The sequence below is a fragment of the Eptatretus burgeri genome, chromosome 4, assembly GCF_056783735.1.
Source record: "Eptatretus burgeri isolate ZD-2024b chromosome 4, Ebu_testis_v1, whole genome shotgun sequence".
Classification (NCBI taxonomy): Eukaryota; Metazoa; Chordata; class Myxini; order Myxiniformes; family Myxinidae; genus Eptatretus; species Eptatretus burgeri.
The window spans coordinates 37668360-37682538 of record NC_140964.1 but is presented as its reverse complement, the minus strand read 5'-3'; the positions used below and the strand labels follow the sequence as shown (position 1 = coordinate 37682538).

Here is a 14179-nt window from a genome sequence, read left to right as displayed (position 1 = left end):
ACAATAAAAAAACGAAGTTTGTGATTTATCAGAAACTATGAGTCAGGTGTTCATGAAACTGGTATCGTAGGTTCATGGTTTGTCCTAGTTATGTGTGAGAAAGAACCGTTGCTATGGACCCCTCCGTTGCCTAGCAACGGTCGACTACCCATGTTCGCCTACCGGCTTGGATATATATATATATATATATATATATATATATATATATATATATATATATATATATATATATATATATATATATATATATATATATATATATACACATTAGGCCAATGTCTGTTTGCCTTTCCACCCTCAAACATACCAATGCTCCTCAGAGATAAAAAAATAAAATGAAGTTTTAAATGCTTCAAATGAATCCAAATCGACTGGAAAATTATTCCTTCAATAAGACAAAGAAAATTGAACCCGGGTGGTGTATAGGTAACAGACCGCTGCCACGATCACTCCCAAGAAAATATATTTTTCCCCTGTTAAGAAATACATATATATATATATATATATATATATATATATATATATATATATATATATATATATATATCCTTCCATTTTTGATCACTTTAAACCAGTGCAAGAATAAAAAGCTTCCCTTTTTATATTGTGGTATTTTTTATCACAGACTTCTGCTGGTATGAGATAATCCCTAAACACAGCCCCGAAATCAGTCCGCAGGTCATGAAAATTGACTCACAATAACTCGTGTTTCCACCCCAGTACAATTTGGTTTTATGCTCGATCGTCTTGAATTGAACAGGTAGTTTGAAAAGCCATTCTTTTTACGAAGCAAAGAGAAGAAAAGAAAAATGATGGGGGGAAATCAACTAAACAAACATATATGCATTGGGATACAGAAGTGGTGTTGTAGATTTAGCCACATAGATATAAATCTCATCCTGTGTGATCAGGGAAGTAGAAACGACCACTTTGTTGTTGCAAGACTTCACCTTGCAGATGTTGCATTTAAGAAAATGATCAGAAGACCTTTATGTGACAGTATGCTTCGAGGCCAGCAACTAGAATATAAACGATCCAAAGCAGTCCGAAAAAGAGACTGTTGCATGTCTTGATTGTGCGTGAGCCACCCAACTCTCCGCCAATTGCTGGTCTGCGTCGAATGATCAACACTGTGATGCATATTAAAGCAAATACAGTGTAAAGGGTGACTGAGAAGGCGAGTGTTCCTGGGTCGACTTTAAATTGCTTTCCCTGACAAAACCAATAAATGGCTGCCATGGACCAGGCTAAGCCGATACCCAGAAAAACGTTGACAGCATTACTTCCGGTGACGTTGCCGATGGAGGCGTCTGCGTACTTGTCATGGACTGCAGCCACCTTGCTGGCAAACGTGTCTGTGAAAATCGGGTGTGGAGAGGGGTGGACTCAGTTTATGATCATATTTCAGCAATCACCTGGCCAGAGAAAACATAATACACTTCCATCTTCATCCGATGCCTGACAAAAGCAGACTGTCAGGATGCAAGCTTTGTAATTGAATGTATTCAAATACTTTGTTTGTTTTTGAAAAGCATGTTTATCTTGGGAGGATGTTCCTCTGTTATGCTTGGTTTCGAAGTTGGTGTGGGGTATCATTTTGGTACCTCTGTTTTACTCAATCCACTTTTTCATTTTACTTAAACTTATGTTGCTCTAGTTCCAAATGATGTTTGCCAAAATATACCACGACTCCACGAGATGGTTTATTTCCATATGAAAGTGTGACTGCTGGTATAACATCCTCTCAGAAGGATTGGGCTGGCAGGATAGCTTAGGCCTTAGAGAGGAGGAGAGGCGATTGGGACCATACTCTGTGCAGTGTTAGTGCTGCCTAAGCAGTCTCCTTGGCTGTTGGGCACAATCCTGGATGGGTCGCCACTCCGACACAGGATACCAGCAAGCTGGCACTCATTTTGCCAACCTCGGAAGGATGACAGGTCGAGTTAACCCCACCTGGTATTAATTCAACAGCTGAGCGGGATTTGAACTCAGGACCCTCAGGTCCAAAGCCTGCCACCCTAACCATTAAGCCAACACCAGGCATAGTCCTTAGAGATAGATATGTGAACTCACCTCTAAGCTGTCTAGCCTGGGTTTAAATCTCGGCTGAGCTCTAAACGGTCATCCTGGTGTTTCGCCAGCAGAAGGAGGCATCAATGTGTGTGCGCCGTCCCTCGGATGGACATTAAACAGGGTGTGCCATCTGCCGGCATTAGTTGGTTGACGTTAGCAATCCCACGGTGTCCTTCGCGATGATTCAGCAACCTATCACTCGCACCCTGAACAAATTTCAACTTTCACCTGCAGGGGGCACTACATCAGTTGCACCACTGTACCCCTGCAATAACTAATGCTAATCTGCAGCCATGTGTAGCATACAAACAACGATGACTAAGAGGGCGGTTATTCTTAGCGTCTGCCCTTCCACCAACATCCTTAAGGTACAAATGGAAGTGCAGTTCTGAACTTTTCTCTATTCCACTGTGAGGTTAATATAAATTTTGTCTGCATGAGTGCTGATGCATGTGCTATGTTCACGAACACATAACTGACCAGGCACAGATGTTCCGAGTGCAACAAAAACCACCGCGTTGACCGAATCCTTCAGGCCGACTGTGCAGCCAAAGTGGGAAGCCAGATCACCAATGAGCGTTGTCAGAAGACCGATGCCAAAGATGGAAACCAAGAAACATGCCCAGCCGTTCCAGTACTCAGTTGGTGGCACGCAGGCGAAGATAACTTTCCAGAAAATTGTAAGCATGTGAATGATGTAATCGCTGCATGATGGTTTCTTTTGGGATCCATCTTCTTCCTCTGTAACACACAAATGCTGCTTTGTACACTTTCTTTACCAGGCCTTTGTTTCTGGTTTTAAAAAAACGTTTTTTTCACCAAATCTATTGTGCAGTGTGATGTTGGAGACGAGTTGTAAAAATGCTGCTATATATTTCATATGTAATAAAAGGATTGCATATTTATTTGCTAATGTTAACAAGGTTAACTTGAGAGTGAGGAAAACGGCAAGAACAACCGGAAGTGATGGTGATGGCTTCAACAAACTGCTCTCTCCAGCTGTGAGTGCTCAAAAGTATAGCAAGATTGGTCTTCTTCACCAGTTTGTCCACAACACTCTGAAACACAGTGGTCTTTTGTTAAATGCATATCATGACAGCATGAAGGAAGCCCCCATAATATGGTGTGTTTTGTAGAAAGCCATTCAAGTTTCTGTTGTGAAGCATTCCTGTAAACTTTGAGTGGCAATTCTGAATATATTAGCAATCGTTTAGTATCTTTAAAATATACTCCTCACGAAAATTGAAGCAAAAATTATTTTGAGGCTTTTATTTGTACGTTCAAATACATGTTCATATTCTGGTTGAATAGGAGCAGCACGTTGATTTGTATACTCCACACACAAACATTATGTCAGGTGAAGCCAAATTGAAGTCGTGTGAAAACAACATGGCTGAAATGAGCATGCAACATGGTAATAATGCTGGTCTACAAAAGATCACAGGCAAGTTTACATGGGCAGAGATCGCTTTAATAATGTTCGTGACCAACATTGGCCCCAATTCAAGCTTCTTACACATCTTGTCTTTCATCAAATCGGACAATCCAGCTCTTTGCTCTGGGATGTTGATCAGGGCCACTTCAAGTTGATCGAGACTGTGGGCGGATTTGGTAACCACAAACGCCTCCATAAGATGTCCAAAGCATGCTCGATTGAATTGAAGTCTGAAGATCGTGCAGGCCAGTCGATGAGAGTGATCGTCTGCTCCTGAAATGCAGTGTTGACAACATGGACACTTTGTGGATGAGGTGTTATCATTCAAAAAGGAGAAGTTTGACCTATTGGGATGACTGCAAGTTAAAATATCTCATCCCTGTATCTGACACCAGTCGTAGCAACAATCCAAGTGATGGCAGTGATCAGTTCTTTGGCCAACTTGAATTGCTTGTGCTGCTGTCGCTGGCACTGTTTGACTGATGTGGAGCAGTGATCTTCTGAACCATGTACCACTACCATGAAACCTGTTCCAAACTGTCTTGGTCGAAATTTGATGGTTGATCATTCTCAGGAAGTCATTCTGGAGAGATCATGCTGTTGAAAACTGATTCCTTCTGAGAAGGATGACAATCCTCACAAGGGTAACATGAACGATGTTTCTCTGTGAGCCGTTCAGTCTGACTGTACCTTGTCGGTGTACTCAAAATGATACTGATGAACATTGTATTGGGAAGCAACCGCAGTCTGAGTCATCCCCCATTGAGCCACCCTGATGGTGTGAGCCAACTCATTTGATATTATATGATACCCAGTCTTTCCTAAACTGATTTAGATGACATGTGTGGCTAATTTAAAGAGGATGCAGTATTTCCCTGGTCTAAGTGCAGACACATGCATAGATTCTGAAACAGGCCTGATTTGCATGTGAATTTCCAGGATCTCCCAGTTCAAGCAACATTACATGTTCCACGTCCAATTTTCTGATTGTGTTTCTTTCTTCAATCTCTACTATATGCACACATATGACTAAGAAAACAAACTATGAAGCCACAGTTAATTGTTGCAGTCTAAAAATTGTTTCATTTTTCTGTGATGAATATAATTAGATTTTCTTAGCACATGTTGGGTACATTGAAAAAGTTTTCTCTCAATGTACAATCAGAAGTTCCTAGTGAATCTCAACAAAGATTTCACGAAACCAAAATTGCACGATAATTAAATATTGCCGATAAGACAATCAAAAAAAATTTTTTTTGATGCAAACTTGATTGGAAATCAAAGTGATTGTCCAAGAAAATATTCTGTGAAAATCTTGAAATCGAGATGTGATCATTTTTCAACTGCCTGTGACAGTAACTACATATATTGGGAACAAATAACCGCTTCATCGTTAATAATGTATTTGCATAACAGCAAATGCAGAGTAGGTTTCATATAACAAACTAAATATGATGCATTAATTGGCAAAAGTACTGCCAGTAAGGTGGTATATCGAATAGATTATATCAGATTACTTTACGCTGCAAAATTCCTCCTCTCGACCTACAGGCAGACTGTCAAATGGGTTATCAATGAGTTGCTGAGGAATCAAATTCCAAAAGCTTTCCAAACATCGTCAGATGTCATCAAGGAATTTTTGAAGCTCACTCCACCAACAAATTGATGCCATTTATAAGGATGCCAAATATGCATTGTGGCTCAGTATCACTTGTATGAACACTGTGTCCCCTCCCCACCCCCACTCCCCTTCCCCTTTACTATTTCCATAATCCATACTTTTAATGTGCTGGACGTTAATTTACTTATATGTTTCTATAAATTGTGTCGGCACTCTATTTCTGATGAAAAATTCAGATATCGATTCATGTTTCAACGTTAAAATCCTACAGTAATCACGTATGTACACGATTCGTGCAATCACGTTAAGCCAAGTTCCTTTCCAGAAGCGTGTTTGGTTGGATACTTCTTTGGCCATGGAGCTCTTTTGTTTTTCTGTTGTACTTGGCTTCTTTTTACCCCGTGCATGCGAAGCAAAAAGCGGGATTAAGCAATTTGTTCTGTCTGTCTGTCTGTCTACAAATGTCAGTTTATGATCGAGGAACAACTTGATTTCAATTCAATGTTATATTTTTATCACAAATCGGAACACGAACTTGTAATTTGGCTCTGAATTTGGCCCGATCGCGCATGCATGGAGAGGAGTGAGATTATATATATATATATATATATATATATATATATATATATATATATATATATATATATATATATATATATATATATATATATATATATATATATATTTAAACTCTGTCTGCCTGTCTGGCAGTCAAACAAAATTGAAAATCATTCCAACCACGAGGAAACTTACTATTTTTTAAGAATGTCATAAAGGTCACAAACAACAGGCACGAAGAACTAATGTAACATGTTAAATAAGGTGGTGTAAAAGACGCTGCGTCAACGATGGTAAACTTTCGAATTTTCTTTTTTCTACAACCAATAAAATACTGTATTTACATTTTGTTGATCACCTTTTTGGCACTTTCAAATCCCTTTTAACAAAACATTGCGTCATTTTATGTCATCACGACCAATCAAAATTTGCCGCTTGCAGACTCCACCCATGTCCTTGTTTCTCAAGATTACATGAAGGTAAGGTGTTCTATGAACCCTCTGGCTTCTTTTCTTTTTTATGACTAGGACAATACAGATGCTTTATCTGCAGTCATGAGATAAGCATGAACCTGGTTGTATCATACATCACTAACAGTACAAATGCTTCAATTTTGTGTCGGTACTAAAGCCAGGAATTACCTGGCTTTCACTGTTGGCGATGATCGTCTGCAGTGAGTTTTCTAAGGATCCAATGAGATTCGACGTTTGGCTTTGGCATCTCTATCTCATCAAATAAATTTGCTCATGGCATTTCCTATTCCGTACACAAGTTCAAGAATGTTAATCCCAATGATTCCTTGAGAAATTATTGAGTGATGACTTCTGTAGGAGTTATATCTACACCATCTCCCATTTCACCTGCACATTTGATGGCTGCCCTCACCATGTAACCCATTTATTTGTTGATTAGCCCTTTTAGCAATCATACCTTCCTTTCTTGATTAAATGTTAGGGTTAGGATTCCCTGAAATAAATCTTCCCTGAAAGAAAAATGGTTGCTTATTAACCATAAGTGAAGCAATGTGTTGGATTTATCTTTTTAGCTTAGAGGTAGCATACTATGCTTTGAGCTGTTTTGTCTGGGTTGGATTCCCGACCTGACTTTATATTGTCATCCTGGTGCTTCCCTGCTAGGACGTTGCATCAATAAGTACACATTCCTTCAGAGAGTACGTAATGCCCGTTGTCCCTTTTGTTTGTGTTCACCGGTGGACATTAAAGATCCCACTAGTTTTTGAAAAATAAGTTCACTGTGTTGAAAAGAACAGTTCATGCCAAAACTGATCTTCCCAACAATCAACCACAAAGCATTCTCCCCATCATAAGCAAAGTCATGGAATTGATAATTGCAGCCCACCACATGACATCTCTTCTCCAACTCTGATCTCCATTCATTAGTTTAGCTTCCATTCAGGTCATTCCACCTTGGGCATGCTTCTGCTTCTATACCGAGACAATTGATGGATGCCCCCGATTTAATACACGAGACCAGGACCATTTGATTAGATATTGACAATGCATTTAATGCTGTCTGGCACCCCACCCTAATTTCCAAACACTGAGCAATTGGTATCCAGGGATCGATCCTTGACTGGTTATCAGATTACCTGTGCAAGAGCAAGCAGTGTGTTGCTATGGATGGTGTTCTCTCAAAGGGTCTCTTCAACTGGAGAGAACAGTCGACAGAGGATCCTATTTGAATTCGTTGATATTAAAATTGAGGGTCCATTGTGCAAGCGAAGTTATGTGCATTCTAGTAACTTAAAATAAATGAGTATGAGAATTGCCTTGAACTCGTAGGATTCTTCGATTATGATCTCCAGTCTACTGTGTTCTCCCAGGCTTGGTTTGCCAAGAGCTGCCACTTGTTCTGTTAACTCACTGTCTGCAGCACAGCACACAGTTGGTTATGATGGAACAGTTAATCTGCATAAATATGGTGTTTCATCTTTACAGGTCATATATAATTTTTGATGGCTCCACCCCCGGTATATGCCCCAGAAATTCTCCTCACACCCCAGTATGCCCCATAAATTCTCCTCACACCCCAGTATGCCCCAGAAATTCTCCTCACACCCCAGTATGCCCCATAAATTCTCCTCACACCCCAGTATGCCCCATAAATTCTCCTCACACCCCAGTATGCCCCATAAATTCTCCTCACACCCCAGTATGCCCCATAAATTCTCCTCACACCCCAGTATGCCCCATAAATTCTCCTCACACCCCAGTATGCCCCATAAATTATCCTCACACCCCAGTATGCCCCATAAATTATCCTCACACCCCAGTATGCCCCATAAACTATCCTCACACCCCAGTATGCCCCATAAATTATCCTCACACCCCAATGTGCCCCATAAATTCTCCTCACACCCCAGTATGCCCCATTAATTCTCCTCACATGCCAGTATGCCCCATTAATTCTCCTCACACTTCAGTATGCCCCATTAATTCTCCTCACATCCCAGTATGCCCCATAAATTCTCCTCACACCCCGGTATGCCCCATAAATTCTCCTCACACCCCAGTATACCCTATATATTCTCCTCACACCACAGTATGCTGTATAAATCCACCTCACACACCATTATGCCATGTAAATCCACCTGACAACACCGTATGCCCCATAAATTCTCCTCACACTTCAGTATAACCGAAAAATTCTCCTCACACCCCAATATGCCTGATAGATTCTCCTCACCCAAATCTGCCCTATATATTCTCCTCACACCAAAGTATGCCCCATAAATTCTCCTCACACCCCAGTGTGCCCCATAAATTCTCCTCACACCCCAGTATGCTGCATAAATTCTCCTCACACCACAGTATGCTGTATAAATCCAACTCACACACCATTATGCCATGCAAATCCACTTCACAACCCATTATGCCCCATAAATTCTCCTCACACTTCAGTATAACCTATAAATTCTCCTCACACCCCAATGTGCCTGATAGATTCTCCTCACCCAAGTATGCCCAATATATTCTCCTCACACCCCAGTATGCCCTAGATATTCTCCTCACACCCCAGTATACCCTATATATTCTCCTCGCACACCATTATGCCATGTAAATTCTCCTCGCACACCAGTATGCCCCATAAATTCTCCTCACACCCCAGTATGCCCCAAAAATTCTCCTCACACCCCAGTATGCCCCATTAATTCTCCTCACACCCCAGTGTGCCCCATAAATTCTCCTCACACCCCAGTATGCCCCATAAATTCTCCTCACACCCCAGTATGCCTCATAAATTATCCTCACACCCCATTATGCCCCATTAATTCTCCTCACACCCAAGTATGCCCCATAAATTCTCCTCACACCCCAGTATGCCCTATATATTCTCCTCACACCACAGTATGCTGTATAAATCCACCTCACATACCATTATGCCATGTAAATCCACCTCACAACCCAGTATGCCCCATAAATTCTCCTCACACCCCAGGATACACAATATATTCTCCTCACACCACAGTATGCTGTATAAATCCACCTCACACACCAATATGCCATGTAAATCCACCTCACAAACCAGTATTCCCCATAAATTCTCCTCACACCCCAGTATGCCCCATAAATTCTCCTCACACCCCAGTATGCCCCAGAAATTCTCCTCACACCCCAGTATGCCCCATAATTTCTCCTCACACCCCAGTATGCCCCATAAATTCTCCTCACACCCCAGTATGCCCCATAAATTCTCCTCACACCCCAGTATGCCCCATAAATTCTCCTCACACCCCAGTATGCCCCATAAATTCTCCTCACACCCCAGTATGCCCCATAAATTCTCCTCACACCCCAGTATGCCCCATAAATTATCCTCACACCCCAGTATGCCCCATAAATTATCCTCACACCCCAATGTGCCCCATAAATTCTCCTCACACCCCAGTATGCCCCATTAATTCTCCTCACATGCCAGTATGCCCCATTAATTCTCCTTACACTTCAGTATGCCCCATTAATTCTCCTCACGTCCCAGTATGCCCCATAAATTCTCCTCACACCCCGGTATGCCCCATAAATTCTCCTCACACCCCAGTATACCCTATATATTCTCCTCACACCACAGTATGCTGTATAAATCCACCTCACACACCATTATGCCATGTAAATCCACCTGACAACACCGTATGCCCCATAAATTCTCCTCACACTTCAGTATAACCGAAAAAATTCTCCTCACACCCCAATATGCCTGATAGATTCTCCTCACCCAAATCTGCCCTATATATTCTCCTCACACCAAAGTATGCCCCATAAATTCTCCTCACACCCCAGTATGCTGCATAAATTCTCCTCACACCACAGTATGCTGTATAAATCCAACTCACACACCATTATGCCATGCAAATCCACTTCACAACCCATTATGCCCCATAAATTCTCCTCACACTTCAGTATAACCTATAAATTCTCCTCACACCCCAATGTGCCTGATAGATTCTCCTCACCCAAGTATGCCCTATATATTCTCCTCACACCCCAGTATGCTCTAGATATTCTCCTCACACCCCAGTATACCCTATATATTCTCCTCGCACACCATTATGCCATGTAAATTCTCCTCGCACACCAGTATGCCCCATAAATTCTCCTCACACCCCAGTATGCCCCAAAAATTCTCCTCACACCCCAGTATGCCCCATTAATTCTCCTCACACCCCAGTGTGCCCCATAAAATCTCCTCACACCCCAGTATGCCCCATAAATTCTCCTCACACCCCAGTATGCCTCATAAATTGTCCTCACACCCCATTATGCCCCATTAATTCTCCTCACACCCAAGTATGCCCCATAAATTCTCCTCACACCCCAGTATGCCCTATATATTCTCCTCACACCACAGTATGCTGTATAAATCCACCTCACACACCATTATGCCATGTAAATCCACCTCACAACCCAGTATGCCCCATAAATTCTCCTCACACACCAGTATGCCCCATAAATTCTCCTCACACCCCAGGATACACAATATATTCTCCTCACACCACAGTATGCTGTATAAATCCACCTCACACACCAATATGCCATGTAAATCCACCTCACAAACCAGTATTCCCCATAAATTCTCCTCACACCTCAGTATGCCCAATATATTCTCCTCACACCCAAGTATGCCCCATATATTCTCCTCACACCCCAGTATGCCCTATATATTCTCCTCACAACCCAGTATGCCCCATAAATTCTCCTCACACCCCAGTATGCCCCATAAATTCTCCTCACACCCCAGTATGCCCCATAAATTCTCCTCACACCCCAGTATGCCCCATAAATTCTCCTCACACCCCAGTATGCCCCATAAATTCTCCTCACACCACAGTATGCCCCATAAATTCTCCTCACACCCCAGTATGCCCGATAAATTCTCTCACACCCCAGTATGCCCCATAAATTCTCCTCACACCTCAGTACGCCCAATATATTCTCCTCACACCCAAGTATGCCTTATAAATTCTCCTCACACCCCAGTATGCCCTATATATTCTCCTCACACCCCAGTATGCCCTGTATATTCTCCTCACACCCCAGTATGCCCCATAAATTCTCCTCACACCCCAATATGCCCTATAGATTCTCCTCACACCCCAGTATTCCTTATCAAGTCCTCTTCCCCCTCTCACAACCTCTCCATTTTCTTCTTTTTCTCAATTTAGTTTTCATCCACTGCTTGCTTAATATCATGTATACAAACTGCAAATAGTATAATCAAACAATGACATTGTACAATTTCACATTTTTGTGTTGATCACCCACCTTTACTCTTTGACTCTAATGACTTTGGTTCACCCAGCATTAAAAATAGATTCTTGTTCTTTTCATATTCCTCGTCATCTATTATTCTTATTTTGATAACCTTTCTGAAAAACACAAGGGGAAAGATGGAAACATCGATCAATCGAATCAATATGTCATATAGTGCTTTTCATTTTTGAATAGAGTCTCAAAGCACTTTACAGTTCACAGAATGACATCCTGCACCAAATCATCTGAATCCCATATCATCTTTACAGTGCAAGAAGACTCCAAGAATAATTTGCAAAAACATCTGCAAAAGGATAAGACTTTAAAAGAGAAATTGAAATATAAAAAACATGATTAACAAGAAAAGGAGGAAGCAGAGATTGCAGACCCTCACCAGGACTTACGTGTGGTGTTTGTGTAGTCTTGTTTGGCGTTTGTGTGCTGGTGTTTTCCATTATTAATAAGAGACATCACTAGAACTGCCACTTTCTAACTGATGGCAGTGATGACCGGGTACCAAGACGTCCCGCTTCGATGCAAGCCCGCTTTGATCAAACACTTGACCCTGACCCATGACATTTATTATTATTCAATTTAATTCAGAATGGGATTAAAATAAATTCAAATCAAATGGAAGACCAAATAGTTACAGTCTTGCAATGGAGTAAGCAGAAGGAACCCAAACAGGCAAAAAGGAAAGATGAAGTCATCTGGAAGAACCTGGATTGAATTCGCATTTCAGCTACTACTCCTCCACCCTCAAACCAATCCAGGCACAGCCAAGCGAGCCTTATTCAAAAATAAAATAAAATCAAACACCAAAAAAAAAAAAACAGAACCATATCAAAAAATTTAATAATTCTGACTGTCAGACCATGTGACCTATCAGTTATTCCTTAACACACTTGTACACCCATGGCTTGGGGACCACTTGTGTGAAGTTTCCCCTCGATTTGTCCAGCCGTTCTGGAGAAGATTTTTAAAATAGGTTTTCGGGTAAATCCAATATGGCTGCCAAACCATTTGGCCAATGACATCATATGTGTGAACCTTTTGTTCCTCATGGAAAGGCGGTCCTACGTGTAAAGTTTTTCCTCGATCTGTTCAGCCACTTTGGAGAAGAAGATTTTTGAAGGTTAGTTTTTATACGCCCGATATATATATATATATATATATATATATATATATATATATATATATATATATATATATATATATATATATATATATATATATATATATTGTTGCGGATTCGCGCCCGCCGGCGTGCGAACGGCCACGTAACTCGAATTGAGGCACGTCGCCCACCGGACGGACAATGCAGTCGTGACCCTCTCGGACTAACGCCGGGAACCAGTCACGGGTGGACCTTTCAGTCTCACCACGATCGTGCCAATCGGCCCCCGCGTGGGATAGGGTTGCTCGCCAAATTCGACCTACCTAAGTACCCACACGGAGGGTAGACCAGGCGATCGCACCTCGCCGCAGGTCGACTTCGGACACGGGCCACTTTAAGCGACCCGTTCCGTACTATCGGGATAACCGAGCGGTGTTATTCGTCGGCCTCGACGGTTCGATTAATTATCGGGCGTTTTAGCCCACGACCAACCCTTTACGTGAAGCAAGGTGGAGATTCAATGAAAGAAAAGACGAAGCGAAGCGGGAAAACAGTTCAACATGAAGCACATTTATTTCGCGATGAACGGAAAGCACACATATACAATTCCACCAAAAGCACATGTAAAAGAAGAAGACAATGCAATATTACACAAAAAGCAAATGCAACAATGCAGATCTATCCGACTACCGAGCACACGGCAACACTTATACAATTTTACTTCACAGACGGCGCAGACAACACAGATACCCAAAGCAAAAGAAAAGAGAACCACCCTCCAGGATGAGGGGGGTAGGCAGGCCTGGGGCCGAGACCGTGTCGGGCCTACCCGTCTGATGATGAGACGCAGAGCGGCGGTGGCGCCTCAACTCCGCGGGCCTCGCGGACAGTGTCTGGTAGGGGGTGGGAAAGGGGCCCCCTTTGTCGCACTATCTCAGCGCGGGGGGGAAACAGGAGGGGGTTGCTGATGCTCGGGGGAAGGAGGATATCACCCTGTCTCGGGTCCCGCGGCGAGCGTCTCCTCCTCGGCCTCGGTCGCGTTGCTGGCCTCTCCCTGTGCAGCTCCCGGCACCGACGCGAGCACCCCCTCGTCCGCCTTCGCCGCCGTCACCTCTCCACGGCTCCGTATACTCGCCCTCTCCGTCTCCTCTCTTGGCTCATCCCAACTCTTCTTTCCAGCTCCACCGACGACTCTCTTGAACTCCGCACAACTGCCAACTTCCAACTGAACTTTACTGACGAACGCAGCCGTTTATATAAGCCCCGTGGCTTCGCTCTTTCACCCTTGACCCTCTGCCTCCGACCCTTCACCTCTCTAACTGGCTCCCCATTGGCCCGAGGAAAAGTGGGCGTGAATGCTTTTTGATCCATGAATTTGCATATCGCGACCTCACTCCAACGCCCTGGAGGCGGGGCCAAATCGCCCACGCTCTCCGATTGGACGGAACAAAAGTGGGCGCGAGTCGTTTTTGATCCGTTTTCTGCGGAAAGTCCGTGATGTTTTTGAACACGCTGCTCGGTGCGCGCCCCGCACGAGTCCAGCATCGGCGCCCACGAGTGGCGCGAGATGGTGTGGATGCGATGGTGGCGAGTTGGGACGGTAAAGG

General features: G+C 42.8%; 1 protein-coding gene across 2 annotated transcripts in view; it reads right to left on the bottom strand.

The window, feature by feature from the left end:
- Window positions 1-276: 276 nt before the first annotated feature.
- LOC147027827 (sodium/calcium exchanger 3-like) overlaps window positions 277-14179 on the bottom strand; it is a 102207-nt gene continuing 88304 nt past the window's right edge. For both annotated transcript variants that reach the window (XM_085877448.1, XM_085877447.1), the window contains exons 3-7: window positions 11468-11571; window positions 7477-7574; window positions 3032-3131; window positions 2554-2814; window positions 277-1355 (exon numbers count right to left, since the gene is read on the bottom strand). In XM_085877448.1, the coding sequence (XP_085733574.1) occupies window positions 979-1355; window positions 2554-2814; window positions 3032-3131; window positions 7477-7574; window positions 11468-11571 (940 nt within the window). In that variant the 3' untranslated portion in view covers window positions 277-978. The remainder of the gene's footprint in view (window positions 1356-2553; window positions 2815-3031; window positions 3132-7476; window positions 7575-11467; window positions 11572-14179) is intronic.